The sequence below is a fragment of the Callorhinus ursinus genome, unplaced genomic scaffold (assembly GCF_003265705.2).
Source record: "Callorhinus ursinus isolate GAN/ISIS: 27379988/994484 unplaced genomic scaffold, GSC_fseal_2.0 scaffold74, whole genome shotgun sequence".
NCBI classification, from domain to species: Eukaryota; Metazoa; Chordata; class Mammalia; order Carnivora; family Otariidae; genus Callorhinus; species Callorhinus ursinus.
This window is the reverse complement of record NW_027397136.1, coordinates 4,280,906-4,304,031: the sequence shown is the minus strand read 5'-3', so window position 1 is coordinate 4,304,031 and position 23,126 is coordinate 4,280,906. Positions and strand designations below refer to the sequence as shown.

At 55.1% G+C, this 23,126-nt stretch overlaps 1 protein-coding gene across 8 annotated transcripts in view; it reads right to left on the bottom strand.

Annotated features, from left to right (window-relative positions):
• The window catches only part of TSPAN9 (tetraspanin 9), a 196,567-nt gene that overhangs the window by 75,726 nt on the left and 97,715 nt on the right, over positions 1-23,126 (bottom strand). For 7 of the 8 annotated variants that reach the window (XM_025851896.2, XM_073886923.1, XM_073886922.1 and 4 more), the window contains one exon: positions 6,854-6,933. In XM_025851896.2, coding sequence (XP_025707681.1) covers positions 6,854-6,916 — 63 coding nt within the window. In that variant the 5' untranslated portion in view covers positions 6,917-6,933. Of the gene's footprint in view, positions 1-6,853; positions 7,787-23,126 lie in introns of those variants that run through there. The other variant, XM_025851892.2, reaches the window with a different exon arrangement.

Below are 23,126 nucleotides of genomic sequence, written 5' to 3'. Positions count from 1 at the left end.
TTCAAAACACAGGCCACTGACTCAGTAGGTCGGTAGGTGGGAGAGAGGGTGAAGCGGGCAGGGGGACATGGCCTCTGTTCATGTACAAAAGGTATCTGGTTGATCTGAGTCTACACCCTCATGAAGAACCCTCAGAGCAGACAGAAAGCTCTCGGAAGGCAGAAGCCATGTCTCTGTTCTTCTTGGCCAGTCACCTCCCCGACAGCCACTAAAACAGGACCTCCCTGCAGGCCCCAATGCACTAAGCCACCCAACACAAGGGAGAAGATTTGAAACCCTGCAGCCTTCCCTTCCAAGGGCTTGTCCAGGTCCCGAGAGCCTTCAAAGCTTGCTGGAGCCCAAAGGAAGAGAAGGTAGAGCCCATCCAGACGGAAGCACAGGTACTTCAGGTATCATCTGAAGCCCCGTGACCACTTAGAGAAAGAGTAGGGGGCACAAGCCTACCTCTAACCTGTCCTGCTCCCCCAGCTGCAGGTCTGCTCACCCTCCGGACCACGTGCCACTTGTAATGTCCCTGCCCCAACCCCCTACCACTTCTGCTGGCAGATTAGCTTTCAAATGTGAACAGGGACAAAGCTGGCTCAGAAGACTTAACTCTGCCCGACGGGTTTAGCTCAGCTTCAAAGCTTCCTAACTGGAACCAAATAAGCGGGCATATCGCAGCTGGAAGGGACAGGCCGGAAGGAGGGGGGAGGACAGGGGCATCTCTGTAAGCTGGATTACCTACAGCAACAGCCTGCAGCTGAGTGACACAGCAAGACCTGTCATGGTGGTCACTGCAGGAAAAACCAAATACCCCTTTCCTCCGAGCCCTGGGGACAAAGTCAGGAACATCCGCAAGCAGGGGTGCACCCTTCACAGCAGGGCAGGGCCACCTCGTCCTCAGAAGCCACGCCACACTCACCACCCCGGAAGCCATTCTCAACTGGCACCACCCAGACTGACAGCACCCTTTGTGCTCTGGGTTCAGCCCATTTCACGTGCACAGGAGGCTCTGTCTCTTCCACTGGGCTGCAAGCTCTCCCCGGGCACAGGCTCTGGATCAACTTGTCTCTGTCTCTCTCCACCCTTGTCCATGCCCGGAACCCCATCCTCATCTTACCAGCAAACTCTTACCCACCCTTCAAAATCCAGGGGTCACTGGCTCTACTCTGTTATCTTTGTTTCTGTCTACCGAGCAGTATTAACTACTCGATCAAGTAACTCGACTGAGCACCTACTGCTCAGAACTAGAACTGTTCGTGTATCTGACTCCTCCATGGGACTCTGAGCAGCTCAAGGGCCCGCCTGGCTTACAGCAGGTGCTCAATCAATGCACAGGGCCACAGTGCCTCCAGTCAGCCCTCTTGGTAGAAGAAACAAAAAGATACATAATTCACTAAGACTTTTTTCCAAACTAGGAAACTCAGACTGGTTTTTTTCCCCTCCCCTTTATTTCTGATGGACACAAACATTCTAGAGAGGCAGAGTCGGACAGCCAACATGGGGATGGGGGGGCGGACAGGGAAGGACAAGTCAAGTCAGGCCACCCGGGGGCGGGGTCCAGGCCTGCTGCTGTCCCTCCCTAGAACGCTGGGGAGGGGGAGATGGCCTGGCTCTAACCCCTGCCTTGGGAGCCCTGTGTTCAAATGCTTGGTGGAGGACAGTCCAGATGACCTCTCAATTCCGCGACTTCCTGGCCTGAGAAAACTGATCTGCCCTCTGCAAGCCCAGTCAGCCTGTTCTCACCAACTGGAGGCTCCTGTGCACGCAGCGGGCATTCAGTAAATAGTTGTGGCATGAGTGAATGGGCTCAACTGGGACCCCAACAGCCCAGCAAGCCCCAGAGCCCGCTGCCAAGTTCAGCCAAGGGCAGCCAGGCACACAGAGGCACGGCAGGGGGAGGGCGAGGCCCCCATCCTCAGAAGAGGTCGGTGGTGCTTTCTGGGCTCTTCCCTGGCAGGTCAGCCAACGTGAGGGCAGACCTGTGGCCCTTCCCTCAAGATGGTGACAGGGCTCACCCTGGTTCAGCTGGGACTTTCTCTTTTCTTTCCTCTTCCTCCCCGCCCCCCCCTTGATTGACACTAGTGCTGGCTCTGACATGATTTAAAAATAGATATTAAGACAAGGAAATTTAATTTTTAATGCTTTGGAAAGGAAGTGAACACGGAGCTGGCATTCCCTCACAGCCACGTTCTGGGGTCTTGGAGCACCAGCCCCCTTCCCCCAAGCAGAGCCCTGCCTGACCCACCCAGAAGGCCTACTTGCCAGGGTGCTCTGGGGAGACAGCCCGATGCCTCACACCTGAGCATTTCAGGAAGCCTCTAAATGCCTCCCATTGCCCAGCTCAGCCAGCCTCCTGCTTGGAGAGGTCACGTCCCAAACCTGTTTTGACCCTGTTGAGACCCCTCTGCCTGCTTACCACTTCCCTTCCCAGACAGAAGGTCTCCCACAGACTCCGTAGGACACCCAGGCCATCCAGCACCGGCTGTATGCACACCTGTGTCCTGGGCACCATGGACCGGCGGGGAACCAAGGAGCCCACAGAGGAACTCACGATGCAGCCAAGCCACTAACGAACGTTAAGCCTCAGTTGTGGCTAGAGAGCCTTAACCAAGTTGCCCGCACCCACAGGGCAAGTGAATGGCCTATGAGGGGCCAAGCCGCAAAGGCCTGACCCCACTCAGGGGAGGTTAATCAGGGTGTCCACCCAGCACCCTACCCGTGGCAGCCCTGCCCCAACCTTTCCCCTGCTCCAGCAGGCACACTGAACACTGCCTCCTTGGCTAATTGGCCTTTATTAAGAGAGCAACCCACAAGGAATAGACTTTCCAATGGAGCCGGAATGTCACTGCTCTGCCAGCCCTGATTTAAAGTGATGGGACAGCTCTGCTGGCAAGCAGGAAAAGTGACCATTATCCTGAGTGGCAATTATGCCAGCAACCCCAGGCCCATCCCCAGCCCCTCCATTATCAGACAGGAGCTGGATTTGGATTGGGAGGAGCTGGGCTGGGATCACGGTCTGCTGTGCTGAGAAGGGGACACAGGCCCCCAGCACCCAAAGCCCACCCCCACACACTCTCTCTCCCCTACTCAGGGTTTAAAGCTCTGAGCCTCCTTTGCCCTCCTGGAGGGGCTCTGATTCACTTCATCTCTCCCTAGGGTATTCCACCAGATGGCCCTGGGAGGACTCAGGGATGGAGCTGATGGAGGGTGCTGCCCTGCGCTTTCTTTCCACTGCTGGGAGAACACCCTGGGGTGGGTTTGATTACTGGTGTACAGGCCCCTCAGGATGGAGAGAAACTGCTGTCCCAAGTCAGGCCTCCTATCTCCCTGCTACCAAGAAGCCAGCCTTCTCTTTGGCCCCAAGGATCAGGATGAGGGCCCCAGAATCAGGATGAGGGCCCCAGAATCAGGAAGAGGGCCCCAGGATCAGGTCGAGGTACGAAGGGGACGAGGAGATGGGGCTCAGTCTGACGTGACCACTGATCCCCCCTCCCCTAGCCCCAGCATCTCTTTCAGGCCCTCAGAAATGCTGCCCTGGGTGCCAACATGGCTAGCACCAACTGGTTGAAGTCAGTGGTGCCAGGAGCATACCGGGATGCCACCCCGGCCCCCAATTGGCAGGCGCGCCCAGCAGCCTGTAAGTCACCTGTCTTTTTCTTCGGAAGGAGGAGGAGCACTGGCCGCATAGCCCCGCCTCCCTCCTGCCCCTAATGATGTCGCCCAGGACCTCACTAATGGCAGTACCCTCAAAGCTCCACCCAGTAGATGGGACCCAGGATTCTCCCGCCCAGGAGGGGGTGCAGTGTGAAGGCAGGGGGGTGTGGCGGCAGCAGCGGGCTTGGAGAACTACCAGGTAGGCTCCAGGATCTATAGGAAGATCTCTATCTATTGATTGCAGGCCTCAGGTTCAACTCTAATGCCTCAGAAAAGCCTCCTTTGGGGATCTGAGCCATAAGACTAGAACAAGTGATGGCTACGTAAGTCCTAACAATTGCTCTGGGTCCCAAAGGGCTCACGCTCTGACCAGCTCAGCATCCCTCCTCACCCCTACCCTCTCACTCCCCTCCAGTCTTCCTGTGTGCACTGTAAAGCAACAGAAGTGTCCCAGGAGTCCTGCCTCATCAACCAGCCCACCTGCCCTTGGCCTAAACACCTTCACCCTTTCTCTTCCGACTTGGCTCTTTCCTCTGCTCCCTCCCTCGTATCGGGCCCAAGCACCTGCCTGCAGGTAAAGCGCAGTGACCTGCCCCCATGCCCAAATCCCGGCTAACTCCCAGCTACGCCCTGTCCACCTCCCAGGGAACACAGTGGCAGACACTCTTACACACACCAGCATCCATTGCTCTTCTGCTAACTTTCCACCTTTCCTAAGGTCTACGTCTTACTTCATCATTTCACGAGTGACTAGCATAAAAGAACTGGGTCTTTCAGATCCAATGTCTCCCAGCTCGTAGCATGTCATGGGAATTCTGAAAATATTAAGCAATCAGAAAAGTCAATGATTCAGAGAAAGAGAATCCTTGCCTGGTAAAAAAGAGTGCTAGTAGGTACCTCCTAATTAGGAAACGACAGCAAGTTTTCTCACTATAACCAAAAATAAGAAAGCCACTCCATCAATCAGCTCATTAACCTCTGCCAAGCTCTTAAGGGAAGATGAAAAGAGTTCCTTGTCGCCCCACAGCTAAGTTGCTAGGAGAGCCTTCATCACAGGCAAGTCTGAGAACTAACTTCTCTTCCCTATCAAGGGGGATTCGGGAATCCCTACCACACAGGAAGATGTGGATTTACCACTCTGGCCGTCCATTCACTCACTCACAAACTTATAATGAGTGCCTACAACGTGCAGGGCCGGGACCCCTGTGCCCAGGTGTGAGGAGGATGGAAACCAAGTAGAGGGACGGAGCTGAAGAAAGGAGCCACAAGCAGTTATATCTACTCTGGCCAGCAGGGGGCGGGGTGGGGGTGGGGAGGAGGGCTGCTAAGTGGGCGGTATTGGCCAAGGCCCTGAGCTGCCCCACCAAGGGCTTTCTAGTAAGTGGTAAGATATGCAGAGTGGGGCAAGGCAGAAAGGTAGGTTGAGACTATGAACAACGGCAGAGAAGGAAACTCCACGATGAAAGTGTAGGCAGCACTCGTGTAAATCACAGGCACCAAATACACACCACCACTTGGCTGACACTGATGCTGGCAAATGAGTCGGAGGACCAGGAGCACCTGCCCAAAAGCGGCCGTGAAATCATTCTTGACATTCCAATGGTTCAGCCCCGGTTTCCACAAAACCCTCACCACAGGACAGGTAACATCCTAACAGCGGTGGTGGCCAGAGGGCCCCACACCAGGCAGGCATCTGGGGAAATCCAACTCAAACAACCTCAAACTGGGCTCCTCAAAAGAGAAGCAGTGGCCTGTGCCCCAGGCTGGGAGGGGGGCTCCCTCCCCAGAGGGAAGGAAAGGATGCAGGACCCCATAACTAATGAGGTCAGACATGAGGGAGGCCATCACAATAGCCTCCCCTGCCCCAGACTAGAAAGGAAACCCAGTGCTTAAGGGATAAAGCGATTTGCCCAAGGTCACAAGAGAAGCTAAGACAGAACCAAGACTAGATCCCGTCTTCTTCCCACCCAGCCCTGAGCTCTTTCCTTCTGTGGGAAAAGTCATCCCACGCGCACACCCAAAAAAGTTTGTCAGTTAAAGCAGGTCACTTCACACGGGTGCTGAACATCAAAGCACAACGGCTTCTACCCAGCTTCACCGTGAATGACTTTCTCCTGCCCCCAGGGCTCCTTCTGGACCCTGGGCAGCTGACAGCCTCCAGCCGGCAGGAGGACAGGCCCTGGGGCAGAGCCAAACATCTGTGCTGATGACGCTGGGGCTCTGGCGAAGAAAGGCAGAGGCAGCAGCTGGGATGAAGAAGCCATGACATACAAATTTAAGAAGTTTTAAAATTTGCCTAACTTGTATTCCTTATGCACGCATGCACACGTGTGTGCCCGCGGCCTTCAGAATCACAGAGAACAGAGAGCTATTCCAAGTTGCCCCACCCACCGATACCTTCTCTAGAAAATAATCTCTCACCGAGGATGGGGCACTCCCTTTGTCCCTTCCAGTCTTGGGGGCTCCCGGAGCCTGAGAGGGCTCACTGGCGTTCCATGGTGGGAGCACATGGCCAGCCTGCTCCCTGCCCAGTCCACTGCAATCCCTCAAAAGCAGCTGTCCGCCACCCGATGGCAGTATCCCTCCCACACTCTCCTTTCCCACACAAGCCCCACACTCAGGGGCAGATCTGCAGGCTAGCAAATGTGTCTCCCGGCTTGGGACAGGGGCTCCTCTCCTTTTCCCGGGACTCACTGAAGGAGTGAGAGGAAGTGACCTCGACCATCCCTCCCACCCCTCCACCTCACGCCCACAAAACGCGGCCGACTGTCTTCTTGTATATTCAGGAAGACTACAAGAAGATACTCGAAAATCATCCACACTTGTGCCTATCTCCGACTCAAGGTCACAGCTGTTAAAAATTCTGGCCCCACACCTATTTCTGCAGGTTACCCAGTTGGAGGCACTTGCAGCATGGGTTTCTGACAGGGGAGGGAGGTGGTGGCAAACTTTGCCAGCCACCTAGGAGTAGAGTAAGTCTCTCCTGGAAGACTGGCAAGTTGGAGCCTCCATTCAGCCACCGAGGAGAGAGAAAGATGAATGAAGGTGGGGGGGGGGAGGTAACGATTTAAAAAAAAAAAAACAACAACAAAAAACCCCACACTTACCGTTGTGCAGAAAGCAGGGCAATGCAGCACCACGGAGGAAGACGGTAGCATGACGGTAAGCAGCGAAGAGGAGAGGTGGCAAGGGAGAGAGAAACGCAAGGACTTACCCAGAATATCAAATTGAAGAGGAACATCATGTACTTCAAGCAGCAGAGGCAGCCCCTGGCCATGTTGCACTTCTTAAATTCTAGGAGAAAAACAAAGGACAGGTCCAGGTAAAACACCACGTACTTGCTGCCTTTGGGGGCATGGTACTTGTCAGTCTTGACGCCAGCCTCGGCGCGGCTCTGTCCCCGGGAGCCCGCGGTGCCGTAGAAGGCGCCGGCCGTGAAGCCGCGGCCGAACGCGCGGCCCGAGGTGGACGGCTTGGCAAAGTCCGAGTCCTTGCTGTCCAAAGATGGACTCCGGTGGATCGAAGAATCCTCGCTACTCGACTTCTCCATGCTCGCGTCGTTCCCGGGGGGCGCGAGGGGCGGGGGGCATCGCTCCCGGAGTGGGACGGAGGGGGCGCCCAAGTCGGGCGCGGGCTGCAGGCGGGCTGGCGGAGCCCTGCACGCCCCCTCTCTGCACCGGGGCGCACTCCCGGCCAGACCCCGTGCTCAGGGGCCGCTGCCTTTCGGACGGCGCCCCGCTCCCAGCCGACTGGCCCGGGAGGGCTCTGCGGTGCTGCGCGGCGCGGCACGGCGCGGCGCGGCTTCGGCTCTACGCGCGCTCGCGAACGCTCTCCGGGAACTGGCTGGTCTGCGTAACTTAACGTCTTTGGGGAGGCTGCAATTTGATTTTTCTTTCCAGAGCGTCAGCTCGCCTCCCGGGTGCACTGGCCGCTCCACGCGAGGCACAAGGGCGCCAGGATCCAGGTCCCCGGGCACACCTCTCCTTGCCCAGCCCTAGCGCGGAGCCCGACCACTTTGCTGGCGCTCCTCCTCCTTTCGCTCCGCGACTTTGCGGAGCTGCTCGCCGGCCCTGGGCTGCCCGGGCGCGCGGCGGGCAGTGCCGAGGGATCCGCCGCAGCTGCCACCGCCGGGCTTTCCCTGCGAAATCCCAGCCCCGACTCCCGACTCCGATATCGCCCGGAGCCCCCTCCTCGGGGCCTCGGCCCCGCCCCCTGCTTTGCATTCGACCAATGAGCACCGGGCTTGCCGGGGGGGCGGGCAGCCTCCCCCTCCCCAATGACACACTATCTTTAATAGGATTAGCGTTCTGCTGTGTGCCTATACCAGTGCGCCGCGAGCCCTCGCTAAATGTCAAGGGCTCTGGAGCTGGGGGTGAACCAGAACCTTCATCGGAAGGCGCTGGTCTCTTCCACGGGAGAAAAAGGGGCGGCGAGAGAAGGGGAATGGCTGGAGGTACCAACGACCCAAGGAAACCAGAGGAAAGGGCTGGGGAGGACAGGAGGAGGAAAGAAGCGCGGCCACTGTCGAGCTGGCCGCCGCCCCCTGTGCACACGGGGCCTGTCCGACCCGAGGCACACGGTCTCCCTGCTGCATACGCGCACACACGCTTTTGCACACGTGGATCTGGCTACTGCACGCAGAGAAAAGAGACCGCAGGGGAGGCGCGAGGTGTGGGAAAGGCGCTCGGGGCCTCCGCGGGGCGCGCGCCGCCCTCCCCGCCCCCTCCGCGCGCGCGCGCGCGCTCGAGCACACACGCGGCTCCGCGAGACTCCTGCAGCTGCGCGAGGCCCCCCAACCCCCACCGTCCCCGCGTTCCTGGGTGGGATGCCGTGCTGGCTGGGACCCCAGCTGGGCTGAGAAGAGTAGGTGGCAGAAGTAGGGTCCTGCCTTGCCCCTCTGAATGCTGCCTATGCCAAGGGTGACGTAGGAGTGCTCTGGGACCCAGGCTGGGTCCTCTCCCGTGAGGACTGCACAAAAGGGGCTGATCAAGGGAAACAGGACAAAGAACGCTCTTGCTAGGGGCTCGGGAACATCCTGGAGGAGCCCTTTATCCTACTGTAAAACATTGCACCCGTGTCCCCTTGGCTTGTGCATAAATCTGCACAGCTGATCTGGAGCTACCATAGTTGGCAAACAAAGAAAACTAGAAGACTTGGGGGGTAAGGAGCCCACCTCTCCTTTCTGCCACCAGCAAGAGAGTGCTGAGAGCCCTTGAGAGCAGCCCGCCCCCCCCCACTCCATTTACCAGGCTCTGTATCCCAGCACCCAACACCGGGCTTGGCCTCTGGGAGGCGCTAGACAAGGATGGCTGGATAGAAGAGTTCCTGCCCTCCGTGGGAGTGGGAGTGTGATTATGCCCAACCTGGATCCCATGAGACATGTATTCCACACCTGCTATGTGCTGAGCGTGGGGCCAGACCCTTGAGGGAACAGATACAGGGTGTGCTGCTCCCTGCCCTTCAGACACACACAATCTAGTTAGGAAGACGGAAGGACATCAATCACCAAGGTGGTGGGCAGGAATATAACTGGCTATGGCCTAGAGGGAGAGGGACATTCATTCCAATCAGAGGGACTTGAAGACCCTCATCATGGGTTGGCTGTGGTGGCCCTTTGCTGAGTCTGCACCCTCATTGGCTCAGAGGCAAGGGGGGGGCCAGCGCTCAGCTTCTTTAGTGGGACCTGCAATGGTGTTACCATTCTAAGCCCCTTCCCCACTTAGAGGGCAGCCCAGCAATGAAACCTAGTGAGTGTCATGGCCATGGCACCTTGGTCTCCTGGTTGGGCACAGTGGTCCTCTGGATGCTATCTACAGATGAGGGGCACGTGTCTGGCTGGCTCCCGACTGACCCCACTGCCACCTGACTGGAATGGCTAACACCTTTTGTCCTCTTCAGCCTCGACTGGCTCCCACGGGCTCCCGGCTGCCACTTCGTTCTCATAACATTACTTCTTTGATGCAGGAGAGATCATTTACCAGCTGGACTGTGAGTCAGGAGACCTGTTTTTCACTCTGAGCTCAATTTTGAGCCGTGTGATCAAGGACAAGGTAGTCTGCCTTTCTGAGCTACTATTTCTTCCTCTTTAAAATGGGGATTAATAGAGCCTCCCCCCGGAGACGTGTCATGAGAATAAAGTGAGCTGGCAGATGTGAGACCCATCTGAGCACTGTAAGCGCTGAGCAAATACACGGGCCTGGTAACGCTAGCCTCAGACGGAGACTCTGTGTCAGCACGGGCCCTCCCAGGTTGGCCCCCCCTCCTATCTTCTCTCTTTTTTTTCTTCTTCATCAATTCACACCTTCTTCAGTAAGAATAGCCTCTGCGTTGTCCCTGGATCGTTCCCCCTGCATTCCTGCTTATAAGTGGGTTCAGGCCGTAATTATTTCCTCAGCAGCGGAGGCCCTGGTAGGCCAGGGTGAAGGACGAGGTAAGGGGAAGAGGAAGCTGCCCAGTGTAAGAGTTCTGCTCGCTCCGGGTTACCCTTGTTGGGAGGGCACTGAAGTCCCGGTCTTCAGTCCATTAACAAAGTTCAGTGATGTCCCATCAGGGCACCCAGCTTAGTCATTATCAGGATAATAAGAGCAACAGAGATTTGCAAGTCCTCATTATATCCCAGGCACCCAGCTTCACACATAGTAACTCACTGAGTCCTCATGACAACCATGTAGAATAGGAATGTTATTAACCCCATTTTACAGATAAGGAAATATGATTTCAAAGCCCATTTCTTTACTCTCTTGGGCTCGAAACCTAGTTCCCAACCTTGGGAATCTTCCAGTCTAAAAGGCAGAATCTAAAAGCACAACAGGGAACCTGAAATTGCATGTCCTGATGAGAGGTCATTAGATAAAAGGACTTCATAAAAAAGGACCTCAAAAAAAAAAAAAAGCCTTCTGCCCCCACTCCAAGACTGTACGTAGAGAAGCCCAAAGCAGAGCAATATAGCCAGTTCCATGACAGGACCAGCAGAGAGGGGTCCCTTGGACCCCCCCAGAGTGAGTGTGGACAGGGAGAGAGGAGGTGTGAGGGCATCCCAGGAAGGCGTGGGTATGGTACACTGAGGGGCAGTAAGGAACCAGGCCTGCCTGGAGCAGGAGAAGGTGCCTGGGAATCAAAGTGAGCTACTTTGCATGGCCTTGCATGACACAAGAACAGTATGGACCGCATCCTGGAGCTTCCCAAGCACATGACACCATTGGTGCCCTTGGAAGCTGGACCTGGCAGCAGCGTGCAGAGGTGAGAGGATCAGCTGCTGTGGTTGCCCCAATTTCTTAGATTGTGGGTGCAGAAGTAACGACCAGAGAGCAAAGGTGGCCTGAGACACCAGTCTCCTGCCCAGCCCTGATCCTCAACCACTCGCCATGCTCAGGGGAGCTGGAAGACACAGCCTGCCCTTGAGGATCTCTGAGCATGTGAACAAGGCACAGCCTGCCCTTGAGGATCTCTGAGCATGTGAACAAGGCAGAGCTGCCTTTCTTTTTTTTTTTTTTTAAACAACAACCCCCCAAAAAGTGAAGCAAGTACAGAATTCCCAGAGGGGAGAAAGAGAAGTGAATATGTGAAATTAACATGCAAAGTCTCAGCTGACTGGCAATTGGGGAGCTGTGGGCTCAGAGTAAATGCCAAGCTCTCTCTGCCTCTTCCTGAGTTTCTCAGGCCTGCAGTGTGAGCCAGAGCTCGGCTTTGGTCTCTCACTCACCCACACACAATCAGAGCTGATGGGCCCACACAGATCCCCTTCCTGACCTGCACTGAACACTTCCGTGTTCAGCAGCGTGTGCAGCTCACGAGGTATCCTGTACCTCTAAGCTTCAAACAGGGCAGTCTCACAGAGAATTCAGGTTAGACATGCGGTGGTATTTGCTATCCTAAGGAACATGTGAGATGGGCCACCGCTGTAGGAGAAGGGAGTCCATCCCAGTTTTTAAACTCCAAAATTGGGATCTTTTTTGGCAAACCATTTACCAATGGTGCCAAAAGAGAAAAAGGCTGGAGAGGTCCCTAGCAGGGGGCCCATATCCCACAATGTTTACGTGAAGGCTCAGTAGGCAAGGAATGATTAGGAGGGTCCAGAGGCCGGGGCAAGGCTCTTTGCCAGGGAAATTAAACAGCTACAAGGTCATGCTACAAGGTCATGCATACCCGTACTTGGCCAGGATTCAGGAAGGATGGTAACAATGCCAGTGAAAAGATCAGAGTAAAAAAGAACTAGGGGGTAGTTCTATTTTGTATGTGTTTAATTTCTGAGACTCATAAGGAAAACATACAAACAAAGAGGGTTTGGCTGCAGGGGCACAGTTCACAGTTAGAATTGCTCAGGAGTGTACCAAGGGTACCTCGCTCTCTGGGGAGAGGTCTGCTCCTCCCTCCTTTGAGTCCCCAGCTGTTTGTTCAGCCTGCAATTACAGTTTGCCTGCATGCCTCTGCTCCGGCCACTGGGCTTCCCAAAGGAGGGAGGGGCTGTGTCTGAATCACTTCATCCCTCCCCCCGCCCCCCCTCACACACACCCCCGCCTGGGGGCGTGTCACAGGGACCACTACAGGGCAGGTACTCAGAATGTGTCAGCTGGTTAGAGGGGAAAGGCAGACCACCATGCCTAATGCCTAAGTCCTGAGTTCTCTCTAAGGATAGCCTGAGAGCCCCAAGTTGATTAACCAGAGGATGGGACCCAAGCCAGAAATCTATGGAATTGTTCCTGGAAAGCAGGCTATCTGAGGCCATCAAAACCTGACAAGGGAACTCAGGAAATTTAAATTTCCCAGCTACAGATAACAGAGTGGAAAGGCCACAAGGTCAACTGTTTTGTTCATAGCCATATTCCCAACACATAGAGCAGCATGGGATGGTGAGGAAACTGACAGATGGATAAATAAGCTTATGGATCAGAAGGCCATTGTGGAGGAAGACTCAGGAAAGGCAGGAAGGAGAAAACGGGGAAGACCGACAGGAACCGACAGGAACCAGACCACCCCTCCCCATCCCCCGGTGGACCACGCCTTTTGGAAGAGCTCTAAGGACCACGCAGGTCGGCCTCCAGCTGAGTCCCTGGTGAACTCCCTAGTCCCTGTGAGCTCCGCTCCCCAGTGCTATGGTCACGTCTCAGAGCCCAAGTGCTGGCTGTGATGAGCCCCTGTCAGAGGCCACTCCTGGCCACTGAAAAACCATGACTGTGAAGGGTCCCTCAGCTGTGTGTCCACACGCCACACTGAGAGGTGAGAGCACTGGGCAGAGCGTGTGCTGCTGACCCTGCGGGCAGTAAGCTCTGAGGAAACAGGGTCACAGCTGTAGACCAACTGTACTGCTCATGACCCAGTCAGGTGTGCTGCAGGTCAGGCTTCTAGATCATGAGGAACCAGGTGGAAGGTGTGCATGGATCGTCAGGAACACCAACACCACTCAGCACATACCACACGCCCGAGTGACTGTGGGCCAGTTGGGCCCGGTTCTGTGAGAAACCATGGCATACGCTCAGATGGCGTCAATACCCCCCGTCCAAACCCACCACCCCACCCAGCCACGGAGAGCCGAGCTCTAGCAAAGTGACAGCGTGGAAACTCTCTGGGCTTTGGGACTAGATGGATCTGCGTCTCTTCCCCCCACGTATCTCAGTTTCCCCAACCATAAAATGGAGATGATAATCACACTTCCCCAGGCAGTAAGAAGACAGAGATTAAAGGTTAAAACCGCAATGCACATAGCACAGTGTCTGAGACAGAAATGTTCAAAGGAATTGAGGCACTATTATGATTATCAGCGTAATTATGATAGTAACTGTGGTCCCAGTCCCCATCGAATTATAATGCAGTTGAACAAAGATACAACACGTAACCGATACAAAATATTCTGTGGCTCCAATTCTAAGGGTAAGGACCAACAGCTCCTCCTCCTCAGACAGCCCTCAGTTCCAGGCCCCCTTCTTCTCTGCCCAACACTACTGCACTTGGCCATCCCGTTCCTTCCAGGGCCATCCACCTGCTGATGTCACCTAAACGTTTACCTGGGCCTGCCCCGGCTTCTGGGCCCCAAGTGCACATACCCAGCTCCCATTTGGCAGCCCCATCAGCTGCCTCACAGGCAGCTCCAATTTCACATGCCCCAGAGGGACTGACCTTGCCCTAGCCCTGCTCCCCTGGCCATACCCTCCCCTTCTCAATAAACAGCGAAGCCCAAGATTCACCCATGACTCCCCATTGCCATTTGCTCTCATTCCAATCAAACACAAGTCCTATCCAGTGAGCCACCCTCTACTTCCTTCTCCACGGGTACTGCCCTGGCCCCATCCTACGTCATGTCTCACCTGAGCTCCTGCTGCAGCCTGGGACAGAGCCCCCAGCCCCACCCCGGCCCCGAGTCCTCCTCACAGGACAGCCAACACCATCTTCTCACTCACCGTGCTCCCCTGTTTTCCTGAGATTAGGAGTGCGTGTATGTGCGTGTGTGTGCGTGTGTGTGCGCGCGTGTGTGTGTGTGTGTGTGTGTGGCTGCTAGTCTACTTTTCCACTGCAATCCAAATTCCTGAAGCATCCTAAAGGTCTGGCACCACTGGCCCCAGCCTACCTGTCCAGCCCCATTTGCAAGTATTCTCCTCTTGCTCATTATGCCCCAGCCAGTGAACCCTCCGAGCTCGCTTCTCCCCAGAGTCTTTGCCCATGCTCTTCCCTCTGCCTGGAACGCTCTTCCTCAGCTCACTGCCTGACTTACTTCTACTCATGCCTGAGCTCTTGCAAATCCTTCAAAGACGTTTCTTCTGGTTTGCTGGCTAAATTGAAGCTACCCTGCCCATCAATAATACAGTCTTGGCATCATTTGCCTCTTCCTGCCTAGCCCTCATCCCAGTTTGAAAGCACATGTTTCCCTGAGTGACAGTTTGCTGCCTGATTCTCTTACTTGACCATGAACTGAGGGCAGCAGGGACTGGGTCTGTTCTTCTCAGTACTGCGTACCCAGTCCAATGCCTGACCAGCAGCAGGGCTCAATAAACACTTGATAACAAATGAATGGGAGCTCACTGCAGGGCATGCACAGGGCAAGCCAGCATGATGAGGAAGGGCCTTCCAGTTGTATGGTCACCTCGGGCCACCTGAGCAACAAAACCTCAGGATACTAGTTACCTCTGTGATCTCTAGTTCCTTAACTACAGAACAGGGAGCTTGGACTAGTTGGTTCTTCAAGGCTTTTTCCAGACTCCAGCCCTGCAAATCCCCCCTGTGAAATGGGACTGGACAGGCATAGGGTGGGAGAAAGAGTGTGCTGGAAGGAGAAGAGTGCCCAGGACATCCGGGAAGGGCATGCCCACATGCCCAGACAAAACAAAGCTTTGCAGAAAGGCCACATGGCATGGAGGTGGGGCTGGAGCAGAGATGACCCTGGATGCCAGTTAAAAATCTGCATAAAGCTTCCCCACCCCCTACTCCTCTTGTCGACTCCAACCCCTGCACCCCCCTGCCGCAGACACTCCCACCAAGATGAATGCACATCGAGGTCACTGCTTCCTCTGTCTGGAACTCCCTTTCCACACACACTGAGTGGCTTTCACAGCCCGGGTGGCACCCGTGTGGCCTCCTCCTGAAGTGTGGGGCCCCTCCTTGGAGCTCCGGAGCCCATCAGAGCACGGTACTGCCTGTTCACCGAGCTCCCTGAGCCCGAGAGTGTGCGCTCCTTGAGAGCACGGGCTGTGCCATCACCTCTGCATTCTGGCCCCTGGCACACTAGCTCGCACGCAGGAGCTCTTAAACACCAAGCACGTGAGTGAAGCGGCGAGGGTCTCTGCGGGCTCTTGAGCAAGGGAGAGCCACACTTTAGAAAAATGCACCTTGGCTTAGAGCAGGGAAGTCTTTATGCAAAGAGCGAGAATGGCCAGTCCCAAAGGACAACAGTCTTTTCCTTGAGCAGGTGTACAGAGTGGAAGGGAACAGCAGACACTGAGCCCTGGAAGCACAGGCTGGTGGCCCACCAGGGTGATGCCCACCTGGGCTCTCAGGCCCTTTTTCCCAAGAAAGTCCCAAACCAACACCATCTTTCTTCCCAAGCCCCATCAGCATCCCTAAGGGGCCTGGCGTGCAAGGCATTGTGCTGGACAGATGTACCTGGACCCGCACACGCACACACACGGAGCTATTCACTCCAGGGAGACAGAGAGAAAGAAAGGATTTGTTATAAGTACTATCAAAGAGGGCAGGTGGCTTCAGGGAGGATGAGATAAGGCCAGGCCACCAGGCACAGGGAAGTGTGGCGAAGCCTGAGGTTTATTGCCATGCACCGGTGGAAATTCACTGACCCAGCAAATCCAGTATTCCTGAACCACCCCGTGGAGGGCACTGACTTGCGGCCTGGGCCAGCACCCTCTGACCCAGCATCCAGCCTGCCTGTGAAGCCAGCCCCTGCAGCCAGGACCCATCCGCTGATTGAGAAACTGCTGCCTCCCCTCTTCCCTCCGTCCCTCCCTGGGCCTGGGACCACTGTAGGGAAGAGCAGCGTGTGAGGAGCACTTGGGGATGCTCTAAAGAAGATGGAGGAAGAAACAATGCCCCGGATTCCACCGGCTCTGAACCCTCACAGGAAGGGAGCTTGCCCCTGAGCTGAAGCGAGTAGGAGGTACAGTGTGGTGAATGGGCTCGAGAAGACATATTTGGGCATCCCCATTGGGTAGAAGTTGGCTATCGAAGGACTCAAGTCTGATGGTGCATGAAGCTGCTTGTGGTCTCTGAACTCCCGCCAGCCCCTTCGGTAAAGTGAGGCAGCAGCACCGGCCAAAATCCCACTGCATCTCTCCTGCCTCTGCCTGCGGACCCGCGTCCATGCGGCCGAGTCAGTCAGGGTACCTCCCGCTGAGGGGGCTCAGAGAAGCAGTCACCCCAAACCTGGAGGCAGCTCTCGTCTCCAAGTAGCTGGGATGAAAATGGTCACAAACCACACCCTTTGCCGTCCTGCAGCGTTCCTCCAAAGCCTCTCAGGTTGTCCCGGCAGAGCCGCGGTAACCAGATCTTAACGTGATGCGCACCCAACCATGTTTCCCTGACCCAGACTTGCCCAGCACATGGCCAGAATGCAGACGGCACGCACACACGTTCCCTGCCGCAGCCTCCCCGCCTTGAGACTGCCAGCCCCAGTCCGCCTCCCACCCGCCAGTCTCCTCACTGCCTCCCGTCCTCCTACTGGCCCCCTGCCAAATGTTGCCACCATCACGGACCAGAGGCAGGGCTCCGAGGTGCCACACTGCCCCCTCTCACCAGCTCCAAATCTTCGCCCGCTCTCCGGGTCTTTTAACACACACACTCAAGCTTGGCATTCAAGACCTTCTACACTGTGCTTTGCGGGCCTTATTTCCCACGAGTCCCTGGCCTGTGCCCTATCCCCTCAGCAGTCGGAGCTCCTCATGGCTCCCCGGACACGTCTCCACCTCCCAGTCTCCACACTCTGGCGTATGCACTGCCCTCCACCCACGGTGGCTCCCCCCACCCATCTCTGTCTGCAGTAGGTGGGCCAGGACTCGTCTCAAATGCCACATCCTCCATGAATGAAACTCTGATCCTAAGGATCGCCCCCAAACTAAGAGGCCCTCTTCTTGTTCCTAACCTCTCTTTGGGGCACTCATTTCACTCTGACTTGTACCATGGCTGTTTGCATAAATGTCTTCCTACAAGACTACAGGAAGACCTGAGGGGATGAACTCTCCTGTGTTCCTCTTGCAGAACCAGCCTGATATGTGGAGGACACTTCAGAAATGTGAAGCCAAATTAACTGAGTCCCTCAACATCATCCACATGGCCCCCAAGCATCACCCCCACCTCTACCATCCGTACTCACCTCAACCCATGTATTGGACACACCTGACACCGCCCCCAGCCTTTCTGGTGGGTGCTCACCTTGTAAAATCACTAGTATCTGTCCTCCCTTCTGAAGGCCCTTTCTGGGGTCACCCACCAGACTTGGCCATCTCCTGAAGCACCGGAGGACTTGGGATGTCCAGCCTGGAGCTCAGAGAATGCGGCTGTGCTCTGCGAGGCCCAATGGGTCTGGGTGGCTGCATGTCACTCAGCCCCCAAGCTCTGGCCCCAAGGGGCGCTTCCATATCCCAGTCGGGCCCGCTGCCAGGGCACACCTGCTCTTCCCCTCCCCCACAACTGCTGCCAGAGGAAATGCCAGCCCGCAGCCTCGGCCGGACACAGCAGGGACAGGCACTGAGCACTGGCACAGCCCCTCTCTCCCTCCACCCCCAAGCCTGAGCCTGACCAGCAACCAACCTGGCTTATCCCCGATCCTTCCATGAATGCACGCTCCACTCGACTGTGCAGCCCTGTCTGCCTCCTAAAGGGAAAGCACAAGACGAACACTTGTGCTGTGGGGAGCCAGGCAGAATGAAGGGCTGGGGCCCCGGTCCCAGCTCTGGCACTTACCATCTGTGTGACCTGGGTGAGAGGCTTAAAGCTGTCCGAGCACAGTATATATTGATATATTGTCTAAATGAATGAGCACACTTCCATTTTCTTATCTGTGAACGGGGGCTGGGTACGATTGTGAGGGACAGATGAGGCATTGTCTGGGTAACTGCTTTATCAAATGGGCAGAACCTGCCATCCACACACAGTCTGGATCCATCCCATGTGTTTCCTATGAGCTCGACAAAGGACACTGCACCGGTTACTAATCACTGACGATTTCCTGAGCTCCCACGACGTGCCCATCCTGGGCCCGCCACTGTGGGTGTTACTGAGGAGCGTTAGCCCTTAAGACCTAATGGTCCATATGGGGGAAGAGCAACAAAATGAAAGGGAAGCCGGTGAAGAAGCACATGCACACATGCCAGAGCAGGGGGCACGGACTGAGTGCTCAGAGGACTTGCCCAGGGAGGCCTGGCCTTTCGGGGAAGGCTTCTTAGAAAAGATGGGATGCATGCTGAGCTGCCATCCCTACTGAAGGAGGCAGAGGAGAGGGGTCCCAGATGCCTGAACACAGTGAGCAGAGACCTGTGACTCAGCTAGTTCAAGGAGCTTTCATGCTTAACAGCGCACGTGATAGGCACCACACTCCTGCAAGATACGTAAGCAGGGAAGTTGTCCTCGTGTATAAATGAGGGAACTAGGCACCAAAGAGAGGAGAGGGCTTGTCAAAAGCCAGTTAGCGGCAGAGGTGGGACTGAACCTATGTCTCCTGACTCCTAACCCGGAGATCTTCCCTTACACCCCGAGTGGACCCTGTTTTGCCTCACAAAGCTGACCCCTAACAAGGCATGCGCATGGCATGCTCCCTACACAGAAGGAGGCCAAGGGAAGGCAAGGAATAAAATGAGAGAGCACTCATGCATCGGGATGGTCCAGCCAGGAGTGACAGAGAAGCCCCACACTGCGGCACCGGGGGACGAGCCTGGGCAACACACCAGCACACCCAACACCAGCCTGCATCAAACCCTCAGCCAGCGTGTCCCTCGCTCTTTCTGACTTCACTCAGCAGGAATGCATATATGTGCTTTGCCAAATGAGAGCAAACAGAGGCCCCGTCCTCCAAAACCACAGTCCAGGTAGAGTGGAGATGACAAGCCAGGGGCGGGCTGGCAAATGCTTAACAACTAGCCCTCCCGTAGTCCTTGCCAATTTCCATGGTGTCAATACTTCCTACCATGGCCAATTTCAGGCTACCAGCGGCCTAATAGCTGGCAAATTTTCCTATCGTTTACTGATAGGCTCTTGAGAGCTAGTACCCAGAGGCTCCAGCAAACCACTTTAACAGCCCAGCTCCCTTCCCTTCAGAAGAAACTCCACAGCCAGGAGAAGAAACCCAGCCCCGGCCTGCCCTCCCCCCTGGCAGGAAAGGTCCCACGATTAGGGTGTGGGAGTAGGAACGGAGGCCAGACATGTCACGGGGAAGGGATGGAGCAGTCCTCTGCCTGGTCTCCTGTGGTGCCCCCCAGGTGGTCTAATCACTGGAGAAAGACAACTGAAATTAGCTCCCATACTACCATGACCTTACCACGTAAGTCAGACCAGGGTACTCTGCTCAAAACCTTCTAATGGCTTCCCATCTCTCAGAGTGAAAGACAAAGTTCAAAGTTCACACACACACCACCACTCTCTCCACCCATGGCCACACCATTCTGCTGTTTCTTCCAGGAGAACCTTTACGCTGGCTGTTTCCATGACCGGAACGTTCTTCCTCTAGATCTCTGCATGGCCAACTCTCTCGTCTCCTTTACACCTTCTCAATGAGACTTTCCCCGACCACCCCATTTAAAACTGTACTCCCCCGGCATGCACAATCTCTCTTACCCTGTCCAGCTTTTTCCATAGCACTTATCCCCAATATACTATATAATTTACAGGCATACCTCGGCGCTGTCGCGAGTTCAGTTCCAGACCACTCTAATAAAGCAAATATCACAACCAAGTGAGTATCACAATAATGCAAATATTGCAATAAAGGAAGTCAAATGAATGTGGGGTTTCTCAGAGCATATAAAAGTTCCGTTTAAACTACTGTAGTCTATTAATGCAATAGGATTAGATCTAAAAAAAAATGTACATACCTTAATTTAAAAGTATTTTATTGCTAAATAATACCATCATCTGAGCCTTCAGCCGGTTGTAATCACTGATCACAGATCACCATAACAAATGTAATAATAACGGAAAGTTTGAAATATGGTGAGAATTACAAAAATGTGACACAGAGACCAAAGTAGGCAAATGCTGTTGGAAAAATGGCGCCAACAGACTTGCCCGACACAGAGTTGCCACAAACCTTCAATTTGTGAAAAATGCAGTATCTGCACAGCACAATAAAACAGAGTGTGCCTCTACCCTGAGGTTAACTGATTGTTCACGATCTCTCTCCCCGACCAGAAGGAAGCTCCGTGAGGGCGGGGATTTGGTCTGTTTTATTCCTTGCTATCTTTCCACCAAAGAACAGAGCTTCCCCCCGATAAGTACTCAGTAAGCACTTGCTGGACGAAGGAATGCCTGGAGGACGCCCCTGGACAATCCTCTAGGTGCCATCTTGGCTTCCCAAGAGGAGGCAACCGGGGAGTGAGGGAGCCCAGTGGTTAGTGCCCACCTGACTAGGCTCGGGATGCCTGCATTCTCATGCTGATCCTGCCACCGTGACCAGACACAGCAGCACCCTCGACCCCACCTCTGCACCTCATTTTCTCCCTTCATTTAGGCCAGAATGGGACCCTACATGGCTAACCCTGGGCAGTACCAAGGGCCAGGGCTAGGGCCAGACAGGACACCAAGCCAAAGGCCTCTGAGCTCTGCAGTAGGAGGCTCTACAGTCAGGTTCGAGGCCTTCCCTTAAAAGGTCTTAGGAAAGACAAGCTCTCTGCTTCCCCTCCGCACCACCCACACCTGAGCCCCCAACCCACTGTTCCCCCAGCCCTGAGCCTAGAAGAAATCCCCAAAGAATACTGCCCACCCCAGTGGTTAGAGCCAGTGGAGCCCCAACTCCAGGCAGCTGCCCCATCATGCCTCAGGCGGGCTCCCCACATTCAAAGCAGCCAGCTCATACTGCTATTTTAAGCTCTGCAGGCCCAGCTGTAGCACGTGGCCACAGCGGGCCAGAGGCCCGGGTTGGAGGTAGAAGAAGCTAACTCACTAAGAGTGCTGACCTGGGGAGCTCGGAAAGGGAGTGTCGGCCACCCCCTGTAACACCAGACCTTCCTTGGAGGGACCGGAAACTCCCGGTCCACACCCTCAAATCCACCAGCCATGGGGAAAGTGAGTCAAGAGCTGTGTTGGGCACACCCAGATTCCATTTCTGAATGTGACCCCCTGTGTATCCACATTACAACGACTCCTAGCCCCACCCGGACAACCTCGGAATTCCAGCAAAGCTGGAGCTAGCATGGTACCCATGTCCCAGGACCTGACATTGCAAGGAGACACCAAAAATGCAGACTGAACAAAGGGAGCTGGCATTCTGTTATCTGAAAATGGCTTATTCACTGGGTCCCTCTCCACCCCTCTCCCCGACTCCAGTCCCCCCTCAGTGACTCCGCGCACTGCTAGACACACAGCCCCGCTTCACAAATAAGTACTTATTTATTAAATGATTGCTTCTCCATGTATTCCTAAACCAAGTATGGTCAGGGGACAAACTCATCCTGATCACTGTTATCATTATCATTCTTTAATTATATACATTTCTACTGACCTCAGCAGGCACCCAAACTAAGAATAAAGACCAAAGGAACAAGGAAGCAGAAGAGTTTAGTAACAAAACAGAGATGGCCGGGGCTGCGGCCCTTCCAGGGAGGGACCATCCACTTCCAGGGGGAGAGTGACACCATGGTCTCTGGGAAGCATGTCCCCTGAAGCTGTGCGACACGGAGGCCCTGTCTTACCCACCCCCTTCCATAGGACATCCAGCAGCCAGGAGCTGGCTTGACAAGCAATGCACAGAACAGGAACTCTAGGTGCAGGGCATCCCACCCCAACCTCACGCCGCAGGACATCAGCAAAACCACCCAGGGCAGGCTGGGTCACTCGCGCCGGGAGCTCGCAGCACAGGTCTAATTGCTCAGTTTACACAACATCAGCACCAGAGAAAAGGGAAAGGCGATCCAGAAGGTGCTGTAATTAGGGAGTTCTGGGACCTCTCTTCTTGCTACTCATCTATCTCAAGACTGAAGTAGTGACCCACATGGTAAAGAAACAGATTTGCAGAAATAGATTTGAACCTGGACTAGGGGGAGGGAGAGGGCAATTCCTTGAATTTTCTTGTTGGAAGAAGATGCCAGAAGCTATGGGTCTGCGGAGATCGTCCGATTCACTTCTCTCCTCCCCTCCCCTTTCCTGGCTTCAATCAACCCAGGCGGGCTCCGTGGAACATTTTTATTGTAATTGTAAAAGCGATGACCACAGCTTGCATCTACAGAAAAGCGTATACTGTTCAAAGGGATCTCACCTAAGTCAGGACTTCGCCCTCACGAAAGTCCCGGGAGGCAGAGGCGCTGCACACATCACCGTATCTGAGGGGATGAGACCTGCGTCGAGCCCATCACTGAGGGGCCACGACAGGTCTCACAGCCCTGGCCCCGTGCCCTTTGCAAGTGCTGAGTTCCCTCCAAAACACATTTCTCTTAGTGTGGTTCCCAGGCCACCTACTTCCAAATCCTTGGATGTTCTGAGACCAAAGGCAAATTCCTGAGCCCACCCTGGCCTCATGGAGTCAGGATTTCTGGAAGCAGGGCCATGATAACCTCCTCTGTTAATAAAACCTTCAAGGGATTCTAAAGTGGGCTGAACTCAGAGGGTCCCTGGCGGCCCTTCCTTTCCCTACTCAAGTAACAACACAAGTCCGACCGCCTCCAGCAAACCCTCCAGGCCTAGAGGCTGCTTGGGTGCGAGAGCCCCACTGCTCCCTTTGGTTCATCTCCTGAAGATACATCTGCACATAATCACCAAAGTCACCCTGAGACATTTCTGTCAGTAATCTGAAGTCACACCAGCTGGGAAGACAATCCTGGCCAAAAGCTCCCCTCTCCAGCAGG